Raw genomic sequence first — 11,163 nt, 5'->3', positions numbered from 1 at the left:
CTTACCCTGTGCCTGGCCTGTCTGATCTAATCAATAGGGGAGCAAATGATTCTAGGGACGCTTTGGAGAGCGTTCAGAAGGTAGAACACCCGGGAGAAACTGAAGCCAAGAGGTTCTAGTATAAATGTGGGAGGTTAGGCAAAGCCTGGGTGAAACACATACTATAATAATAGATGTAATTTGTGTAACTATTCAGATTAGATAGTTATTATAGCTACGATTTATCAAATACCTTTTCTGGTCTTAGCATTTCATTGTAAATTGCATTACACATCGCATGACTTTGTTTTTCACCACATACTTAAATTATGTGGGCAACGAGGGTTCAAGGAACTTACCTAGCTTGTTTGTGTGATGACTGCATCCCCTGAATAGAAAGTATGGACTCAGTTCAGCTTCTGAAGAACCGACAGTGATTAAACATATGCCATCTACCCAAAGTGCCTTACTTTGACAGTATTTCTGTTACTTCCTAGTTGTGTGACCTTCAGCAAATTATTTAAGTAGGGTCCAATGTCCTCACCTGTAAAATGGGGAGGGAAGAATTAAACGATCTTACACAAAGCGTGTTGTACAATGTCAGGCCCATTTAAAACATTGAATGAACTGTGAGGTAGGTTTGGGAAGGCTGAACATATTCTGAAAAAGCGGCCAGCTTTGCTGTTTTCTTTCAGTAATTTTCCTAGACTTCCTCCAGCAGTTCTATTTGCCACCCCAGGAGAAACTCAAGAGTTAGAAGCGTGCAGGTCGCTCCGCCTCCGTTAATGGAATTTCTTCCGTTTCGCCTCTGCCTAAACTGGCTAGCGAGGGTACCTCCCAAGACTGCTGTGGTTTTGCTAGTAGTCCATTTGCCCTTATTTCTCAACCCCTGGGCGCAGGTGTTTTCTCCCAGGACCGTGACAGCTGGTGCGCGGCGTGCTGGGAGTTGTAGTACAATCTTTTCCCCGTTTCTAGAGGGCGGTTCAGTCGAGCGCTGGAGACTACAACTCCCAGAGTCCCGGAGTCCGGAGCAGGCGCGTATCCACACGACCGCCAAAGATGTCGGCCCTTGCTGCCCCATGCAGCTGCTGCCGGGCTCTGTTAGCCGGGAGAGCTCTCCGGAGTTAATAAGGCCAGGTATTCCATAGATGCAGCAATTCTGCAAACCTGACGTGTAGACTGGTTCTCAGAGTGCCAGGCTGTTGGCGAGCTTTTGTCTTGCTCCCTCCTCTTCCTTCTCCAGAATCGACCTTCGGACAGGTTGTGGGGAAGGGAAGGAAGACTTTCCCCTCCTCTCCCAGGCAGACTCAGGATATCGCGGAGTCTCCGGAGAGGCGGTCCTTCTGATGTTTGAGGAGACAGGCTTTGAGCCGAGGCTGGCGATGAAGAGCGACATCTTGACCTCTGCAGCCCCTCTTAAGGGGCTCGGGGCCCCCTTGCGGAGCAGCGAGCCCGCGCGCTTGGTCCCGGCGGCGTCTCCCTCAGTGCATCTGCTGGAGGAGGCTGCCGACCTCCTGGTGGTGCACCTAGACTTCCGCGCAGCACTGGAGACCTGCGAGCGGGCCTGGCAGAGCCTGGCCAACGACTCCTTGGCCGAAGAGCCCGCGGGCACGTACGTGCTGGGCTCGATTCTATTCTGGGTGCTCTTGGGGAGGGACTCAAAAGTTGCATGATTTCTTTTCCTTCCTTCCTTCCTCCCACCCTCCCTCCCTCCCAAATTGCACATCTGGCTTTCCTCCCTCTCTCCCTCCCTCCCTTCCTTCCTTCCTCCCTCCCAAATTGCACATCTGGCTTTCCTATGGGAGACTGTTTGTGCATCTTGGGCCCATGCTACAGAGGAAGAAACTGAGGCACTGCATAATGAAGATGCGGTGGTGTAACCGAACCTATTGGCAATCCTTACTCCTAGTTCCAGCGTATAATGGCATGGTGGGGAGGTTGAATGTGTATCAGGTGTTCAATAGTTAGCTGGTTCAGTAAGCAGGAAATCCTTCTTTAGGTACTCCTAGCCCCCATCCCACAATTGTTCACCCCAGACCGTGGCTGATCTTGGAAATGGTGGTGGTGGGGGGTGTCAAAGCAGGAGTAGTGTTCTGGTCCTGTTGAAGGATTGGAATAAAGAATTAATCTGGGGCTGGGATTGTGGCTCAGAAGTAGAGCGCTCGCCTAGCAGGGGCGGGACCCGGTTGGATTCTCAGCACCACATTAAAAAAATAAAAAAAAGGCATTGTGTTGTGTCCATCTACAAAAAAGATTCTCTCTCTCTCTCTCCCTCCCCCTCCCCCCTCCCCCTCCCCCTCCCTCCCCCTCCCTCCCTCCCTCCCTCTCTCTCTCTCCCTCCCTCCCCCCCTCCCTCCCTCCCTCCCTCTCTCTCTCTCCCTCCCTCCCCCTCCCTCCCTCCCTCCCTCTCTCTCTCCCTCCCTCCCTCCCTCTCTCCAAAAGAAAAAAAAATAAGAATTAATCTGGAGAAGATCTTGGTTCTACATTGTTCTTTCTAATCCCACAGCCTACTCTGGCAGTTAAGGGCACCATTTCTCTATGGATTGTAAATTTGGGTTAGGGCACACTTGGAGCGTAGAAAGTCAAAGCTGACCTCAGAGAAGGATAAACTTTGGAACTCTGGTTGTGCTTTTAGGGAGCAAGAGAGGTTGTTGTAGTGAATGTTGAAGGCTTTGCTTCTGGACATCTGGAGGTACTTTACTAGGTAGTTCTCAAAGTCCAGTTGTGGAGTTCCTAAACCTATATGTAGCCAAAACCTTTGCTCCAAGCCCATGTCTTCACTAAGCATACACTTAGTTCCAGCTCTCCTTAGATACACATGTCTGTGTTGAACCTTGATATTTTCCCCTCAGGATACCCTTTATGTTCATTCAAACTTGATTTCACCTCCATACAAAGATGCATGTTGGGCAACAGCTGATTTCCCTCTATAAAGTAATGAAGGGCAGGGAGGACCACCCATGAGACCAGTTGTGAATCCCTCAGGATGATTGGGATGGGAGAGGTAAATGGCTGTTAAGTTGGGAGCTGGAGAATAGTCCCAGGGTATAGGTGGAAATGGAATTGAAGGGGAACTACTCTAAACCAGAATTGGTCTTTCTGCTGACAGCTACTTGGAGGTGAAATGTTCTCTGTGTATTGTGGGGATCCAGGCCCTGGCAGAAATGGATCGGTGGCGGGAAGTCCTCTCCTGGGTCCTTCAATATTACCAGGTCCCTGAAAAGCTACCCCCGAAAGTCCTGGAGCTGTGGTAGGTCCTTTTTGCTGGCAGTAGATCAGTACTGGAACAAGAGGATTTTTCTCTTCTCTCCTGAATCTGGATCTAATACTTCTTCTTTCTCCTTCCCTAACCATTTCCCTCCAAAGCTAATCCTCCCTGCTTTTGTCAGACCTCAAAATAGCAGTAAAGGATGAGGAAGGGGGATTTTAGGACTGGGATAGAGGAAAAGAAGAAGAGAGGAGACAGGGAATAGGAGTGAGGTGGGATGACCAGTAGATAGAACTGAAGGAGCTGCTTGCTACTTCCTAGAAATTCCTAATTCTTTAACAATGTCAGCATTCTATAGGGAATGGCTGGAGGACTTGGGAGGGGTTTGATAGGAGAAGCATAGTGGTTACGAGAAATAACCAACTATGGAGCACTGACTCTACTTTTTTTGGGGGGGGGGATTGCATTATTTGGGGATGCAGTATTCTTTTATACAGCAAAATGCAAGAGCCTGGAGCAGTGCTGAATGTGGTCTGTTCCTGGCTTCAAGACCCAGACAACCAGCACCTTCCAGAATATGGAGCTTTGTGTGAACTCCACCTACAGCGGGTGCTACTGCCTCTGGGCCGCTTTTTGGAGGCTGAAAAGCTTGTGGTGGGCTCTACAGCCTTTGGTGAGGAGCAGCGACTAAAAGTGCTCCAGACCATTCATGCAGCGAGGCAACAGCAGAAACAGGAACATTCAAGCTCCCAGGAGGTCCAGAAACTAAACCAGGAAGGTAGGATTATACCTCTGTGGTCTCTATAGAGTGGAATTGCGGACTTTGCCTCCATCTTGAGTCCTTCAAGGCTTTCCTAAGACCTTGGGAGCAATTCTTTGTATGAATAACTCTTGAATCACAGAAACTTGATGAATTGCCTAAAAAGCCAACCAGACCCTCTAAAGTTTGCAATGAAATAAGACTCTCCATAAAGGGTTGGGGTTTATGAATTGTGATTCTGGTCTTCTGAAGGTCACCTTCCTTTTGAGGGCTGATCAGTCATCATCTCCTTGAGGTCCTCTCATTAGATATATTGCTTCTACCATAATAGCCTGGTGGGATGTCAGTCCTCCTTTAAATGCTGACCCCAACACAGACAAATATGAGATATACTCAGGATAGCTGAGAAACTAACATCATAATTTGGTAGCTTGACTTTACGAAGTAAGTATTACTTGTTTTCAGCTTTTGGTTCCTGCCCAATTCCAGTCTACCTTCACTTAACTAGAGCTTTTGAGTATTTCTATTTTCTTGAGGTCTAACTTGCTCATTTGGATGCAGTTTTACACAATGGCTTCTAGTTAGCATCATGCTAGGATCACCTACACAAAGGTGAGTGTGGGGATTGTTCTGTTACAAGAGAATTTAAAGGCCCTGTACTCCAGACCCTGCCCCTGATCCTTAAATCCTTTCATCTCCCTTTCCTTGAGTTTTTGTGTGAATACTTGCAAAGATAGAAAATTCATTATCTCCTGAAACAGCACATTCCATCTCTAGACAGTTCTGCAGAAAAATTCTTTATTATGCTAAATTTAAAAATTTCATCTGGGAGTCTTTTTGTTGTTTTTTAATTGACAAAGGTCCTTCAGTTTAATTAGGAGACTGTAATCCTGTTCTCAAAAATATTATTCTTGGTGTGCTTAAAAGCATCAACCTGCTAAGGTAGAATCACTTCTTTGCAAGCAGGTTGCTGGCTTCAGGGATCATGTGTGGCTGCCTTGGCCCTCTACCCTGCACCTCCTGGGAGGGAGAGGGTGAGAAGAGATGTTTGACGGCAAGTCCAGATTCTTCTTTCAGGACTGATACTGCTTGCCTTTGTGCTGGTAGTATTCATGCTTATATTCATAATCCAAGACTATTGAATTCTTCACTATATATATTAAGTGCCTTTCATTTCACTGTGTTAATGTAATAGTCAGAATTGTGGGTCTGTGTTACTCTTATGTATGTGTCATAACCCAGGCTATAAATAAGGCTATAAAATAATGAGACCATTAAAAGAAACACCGTATGTGCTGGGCTTACTCAGCTAAGTAGGTGTTGTCTGCACATGACAGTCAGTTGGTGATGTAGTCTGTCCTCAAAACATTTTTGAAGCTTTTGGAATTTCCTTTTGAATAACTTCATGAGGTAACTCTTATAATTTAGCTCAGAACTGAACCTATTCTCCTAAATTACTCTGAAGTTATACTCTGTCCCCTGACCAGGCTCATTTTCCCACAAGTTCCTGTCACTACTGATGCTGCTTCGCCGGCTTTGGGACTGTGCTCTGAGCTACTTTCTTTCTCTATCCTTCAAGAAGAGCCTCCTTGCCACATTGATCCTTTGTCTCTTGGTGGTAAGGTTTGATCCAGGTAAGTGAGAACATTCCATACCCTCCTTCCTGGGGAAGGGGTCCTTGACAGTGATTGGGCCTGTGGGAACAGTTGCTTTTCTGTACTCCCATCAGAGCCCTGCTGGGGATGGAGCCATGGACTACAACATTGTTCCCTAAGCCTCTGCCACAATGAGGATTTAAGCAGAAGTCAGCCTTACCTGGAAGGAAAGACTAGCTGTAGAGTCTGTGGGAGCAGTTTGGAGAAAATCCAATCTGCAATTTGAGTGTTCTGAACACTGATGGAGTCATATAGATGTCTGCTTTATTTAGGGGTGAAATCTGACTAGCACTTCAGAATTAAAAACAAAACAAACCTTCTTCATTATGAATATTTAAAAGAGTGTTAATCTAAGTATAATGTCTAATTAATGTTTATAAAATTGTTAATGTTACAAATATTAAATTGTAAGTGAAATACTTTTACATCTTAGAAAAATGTGGAGATAGGCACAATGGTACATGTCCATAATCCCAGCTACTTAGGAGCTGAGGCAGGAGAATCACAAATTCCAGACCAGCCTCAACAATTTGCCCAAAATTAAAAAAATAAAAACAAGGCTGGGGCTATGACTCAGTTATAGAGTGTTCCTGGGTTAAGTACCTATTATTGCTAAAGTGGGGAAGGGAGTGGAAAACAGAGAAAAGCATAAAGAAGAAGAAGAAGAAAAAAATCACCTATGCTTACTATTGCAGTGGTTAAACTTGCAGTCTTTTTCTGTAGATATGGATATGGTAGTATGGTAGGCAGTTTTATGTATCATAAGTATTCTTTTAAGCATGGCTTTAAATAGCCTAAATAATATTTCAATTTATAGAAATTCCCATAATTGATTTAAATATTCAACATTCTGATGACGATTCTGTTTTCTGTCTTACTACAAAGTAGAAAGTGATACTTTGGACACCGTTGATTATTTCCTGAATTAACTGTTCAGATGTATAAACACTGGACCAAGGTTAGACAGACATGTGTTTAGATTATTTTTTTGTTACTTTCTGTGAGTTATGATCTAATTTCCACTCTGTTTATTAACTCAGACTTAAAGTTATATGACTTTAACCCTTTTGCTGTATTCTGAGTAGAAATTTCATCCAGAAAGTCCTATTTGCTGTACGAAGTCACTAGGTGGCTCTCAAAACTGGTAAGGATAGGGCTGGGATGTTAGATTGGTGATGGAACACTTGCCTAGCTTGTGCAAGGCCCTGGATTTAATTCCGGGCACCACACACACAAAAAAAGCCAGTCTGTGTTCTTTCTTGTTATCTACCCTTTGACTTTCTACTTTGTACCAGAGACTTCATAAAAACTTAGAAATTCCTTATGGTTCCTCTAAGCCCTTTAGTCTCATAAATGTTATTTGCATTTATGCAAATGGGTATAGCAGGCCATTTGAACTTGCTGTTTCCAAGGCTGCTCAGAGCTTCTTCAGAAGTGTCTTGGCCTAAAGGAGGAGAGGATCTGCAAGTGGACCACAGTTAGAACTACTAGAAAGGATATAAGAACAGTTGACTATCAGTAGCTTTAAAAACAAAAAACAAAAAACATTTTTTAAGGGTGGAGGGTGAAGTTCAGTGGTACAGCATGTGCTTAGCATGGTCAGAGTTCTGGGTTCCATCCCTAACGCCAGACAATTTTTTAAGTTTCTCTTTTCTTGTTTTGTTTTGTTTCATTTTTATATGTGGTCTCACCATGTTGCTCAAACTGTCCTTGAATCCCCGAACATAAATGATCCTCCTACCTCAGCCTCACAAGTATCTGACCCATTTTTTTTTCAAAGAAAAAAAATGTATATTCCCTGTTAAATCAGTAATTCAAACAAAGAAAAGAAAAAACCTGGTAGATCTTATTTTATATTATTTTCAGTATAATTAACTTTTATAGTAAATTATCATATAGCTTCAAATTTAAAAGGTACAGAAAGGTACAAAATGTAGTGAAAGATTATCCCCAAATTATTCTTCCAAAGACAGTCACTATTGCCTGTTTTTTTAATATTAAAAAGTAAGATTAAATCCAGATCTTTTTCTTAGAAAATTTAAGGTTTCTAAGGTTTTCTAAGAAAATTAAATTTTCTAAGAAAATTTAAGGTCAAGTGGAGAAACCATATCCCAGAGAAAGTGAGAGTCCTTATTATTGAAGAAGATGCAAATAACATGAAGCACCAAGTACATATCCTCAGGTGGCAGAGCTCCTGAGGACCAAGTAATGGGTGGAGTGAAAAGGGGCGTGTGAGAAGGGATACTTACCAGAGTCTTTCCCTCTTCCTGCAGCGTCTCCTTCTTCCCTGCCCTTCCTCTACCAGCTGGCTCAGCTCTTCCACCGGATCCGGAAGGCCATGTTTGCTCGCCTCTACCAGCTTCCCCTCCATGACTGAGTAGTCTTCCACCTGCACCCTGGCCTCTCATTTTCCACCTTTGTAGGAGAATATTCTTTTCCCTGATGCCAGCCAGGTTCCTGTAGTAATGGGGCGAGCCTCATTCCAGGGGGAACATTCTGGATGGGTGAACTTTGTCTTGCTGCTCTTATGCCCTTCTCTCTGCACCCATTGCCTCTCCTTGGTGGAGAATGTGGAAGCAAAGTGGGACCAGAGCACATAGCTGTCAGAACTGCACCCTCTTACACTCAGGCCTCTTGGGAGGAAGGGGTTTGGGAATGGGGAATGTGTCCCTGAAACATTCCATTTTCTTGGCAAAGGCAGGGGGTGACCTTCCAGGTCAGGGTGTTGACAGAGCAAAAAGTTCAGAAACATCCTAGTGGAGTGACCCTTGACCTTTTACTTCCTTGAAAAACTTATTTCTGAATATCCTCTTTCAGGGCAGCACTTTAATTAGAGTGAGTGAGATCTGAGACAACTTCTCTCTTTTCTCCTCTATTTCTTTCCACAGACCTGTTATAATTGTGAATCAAATCATTGTTCCCCTGGTCCTGCAGTGGGTGTGAAGGCCTCCTGAGTCTTGAGGCCTCTCTCTGCTTGGAATGGGGCATGGCTTTCAGAACACCAAGGTGACCACTGAAAGCAAAGTGAGCCCGCTCAGCCTTTATCACTGGGTAAAGTGATCTTGCTTGGTGCCTCTTGGTCTTCAGCTCACTTTTCCAGCATGTCAGTGGCCAAATCCTGCTCAATTACATTCAGTGTCCTTGCCCACTCTTTCAGCCTGCCACTCTCTCTCTCCTTCCTGAAAACTGCCCCATAGTTGTTTATCCAGATTCTGTCTGTATCATTGTGACTTTGGTACCTGCGGTGGCAGATCCTCCCCGTCATGTCTGTCCTAATTATGTTCTATCGTTTGTATAATGCCCAAGTTTTTCTGCTTCTGTAGGCTTGAAAAGTAGGTCAGCCTCAGAGGCTGATGAGCTGAAAATGGAACTGGGTAATCAGGTGAGCTGGAAGGAATGTGTGGGGGGCTGGGCTGGGGTAAGATGTGGTCTTTGAAGGCAGTGAACAATAGGCTTTAGAGGAGGAAACACTGGAGCCTTGGCATTGAGGAGTTGAAACATTTCATTTTTTTTTTTTTTTTCTCCTTGGCCACAAAAATCGTACACGTTTCTTTGTAAGTAAATGTAGAGTACTACTGTATGTCAGAATCATGAAAACTTCCAGCCAGAGATGGCCTCTTCATCGAAGTCCAAGCAAGCTGCCCATACTGGGACCCCAGTCAACATTGATGCCAAGGATACTTACTAGCTTGTGTTGGTCCATTTTCAGGGTTTGTGAGTTAACAACTTCTCTTTAGAGAAAACAAACATCACAGACCCTTGGAATTAAATCTAAAACTCTAGGACATGGTCCAACTCTTTGTAAGAAGCAAATCTATGCTTTGTATAATAGCCTTTAAATTGAACTTAGAACCCCAGAAAGATAAAGGGAATCAGGCAAAGTGTGAGATCCCTCCTTTGGAGTAAATTTTTCTTTGTTTTTGAGGTGGAGGTCTTGCTGTTTTGCCCAGGTTGACCTTAAACTCCTGGGCTCAAGTGATCCTCCTGCTTCAGTCTCCTTAGTTACTGGGACTTATGTACCTGGCTTAGGATGATTTCTCAAAAATGAAAATCTGGGGGCTGGGGATGTGGCTCAAGCGGTAGCGCGCTCGCCTGGTGTGCGTGCGGCCCGGGTTCGATCCTCAGCACCACATACAAAGATGTTGTGTCCGCCGAGAACTAAAAAATAAATATTAAAAATTCTTTCTCTCTCTCTCTCTCTCTCCCCCCCCTCACTCTCTCTTTAAAAAAAAAAAAAAAAAAAAAAAAAGAAAAAAGAAAATCTGGCCCCATTCACAACCCTAGAGAAAATCTTTAGTGGTTTCCATGATCCCTAGGATAAAATCCAGATTCTTCATGTTTGTTAAGGCCTGTTAGGTGTAGGTTTCGGTAAAATACCTCCATGTGTCTGGGGCCTCTATTCCTTAAACATGCTGCTTCCAACCACCAGGCAATCAGGGTTTCCTCAGGCCTCTGTAGCTTGATGCTCCTGCTGGAAGGCCCTGTATTTGTTCTCTGTCTGGGGAGCTCCTCAACCTTCTAGTCTTGTTCCAGGGAGCCTCCAGGTATCCTTCCCCAAGCCCTCCTGCTTCCAGGCCTTTCTTTCTTTTTTTCCCTTGTTTCTTATCCCTTGTGCAGTCATGACCTCTAGTTGCATAATTCCTCATTGCTTCTGGTGCGCTGAGCTGTTTGAGGCTGGGGAGTGTGCCCCATAGTGGTTTTTAAGAGTAGGGCTCAGATCCTTTATGTAATCTTATCTTTCTCAACCTCAGGCTCTCATTTCTTAAGTTCTTATCCCACAAGGACTTCTGGATGAGTAAAGAGGTTGTTCATAAGGAAGCACTTAGCACATTCTGCCCTAGGGAGGAGCTCTTGAGTGATTGCAGTTACCAGGTCCAGCGGTATCCCAGGGCCCAGCAAGGAGTCTAGAAATGAGAAGGTGCTCAGAGGGGTTAATGAGTGGATTGATGTGACATAAGAGGGCTACATTAAGTTTGTGCAATTTTGTGTTGTGAAAACCCTGAATGTAAAGACTTGATTATCCCCAACTCATTGTTTTGCACTCTCTGAAGCTCCCCAGTGTCATTCAGCTTGCAGGCCTTTAAGGTCTCTGTTCTGAACTCTGCAGTGCTCGCTGGGTACAGCCGCAGCTACCTGTCTAATCAGGTGAGGAACTATGGATGTAGGCAGGTGCTCATATGGGTCTTCAATTCTGGGCTTAATGAGGTCAAGTGAAGAGAGGGCTTTCTTGTTAGACTTACTAAACTTGCACTATTCAATACTTTGGCCATTAGCCAAATGTAGCTTTTGAGCATTTGAAATGTGTCCAGTCCAAATTGAGTCATTCTGTATATGTAAAATACACACTGGATTTTGAAGACCAAATTAAAAAAAAAAACAAAAAACGGAAACTCAAAACTATATTTTATGTTGATTACATGTTTAAATGATAATTTTGGATATATTAGATTAAATAAAATTTATTAAAACTAATTTCATCTGTTTCTTTGTATTTTTTTAACTGAGGCTTCTAGTCTGTTTAAAGTGACCTATGTGGCATGCACTAGGGTGGTGCTGTTCAA

The 11,163-nt window shown here is 44.0% G+C and overlaps 1 protein-coding gene across 3 annotated transcripts; it reads left to right on the top strand.

The window, feature by feature from the left end:
• Positions 1–1,012: 1,012 nt before the first annotated feature.
• Pex26 (peroxisomal biogenesis factor 26) lies at positions 1,013–11,074 on the top strand. Of its 3 annotated transcripts, none has more exons than XM_076853911.1 (6): positions 1,013–1,116; positions 1,281–1,591; positions 3,089–3,229; positions 3,670–3,965; positions 5,435–5,581; positions 7,876–11,074. In XM_076853911.1, exons 2-6 carry the CDS (start codon positions 1,326–1,328, stop codon positions 7,977–7,979), a joined length of 954 nt encoding a protein of 317 aa, XP_076710026.1. In that variant the 5' UTR covers positions 1,013–1,116; positions 1,281–1,325; the 3' UTR covers positions 7,980–11,074. The 3 variants fall into 3 exon arrangements, with proteins under 3 accessions (XP_076710026.1, XP_076710025.1, XP_076710024.1); XM_076853910.1 differs by having other exon boundaries at positions 1,223–1,591; XM_076853909.1 differs by having other exon boundaries at positions 1,013–1,591.
• The last annotated feature ends 89 nt before the right edge of the window (positions 11,075–11,163 follow it).

The sequence above is a fragment of the Callospermophilus lateralis genome, chromosome 4, assembly GCF_048772815.1.
Source record: "Callospermophilus lateralis isolate mCalLat2 chromosome 4, mCalLat2.hap1, whole genome shotgun sequence".
Lineage (NCBI taxonomy): Eukaryota > Metazoa > Chordata > Mammalia > Rodentia > Sciuridae > Callospermophilus > Callospermophilus lateralis.
This window is presented reverse-complemented; position numbering and strand designations above follow the sequence as displayed.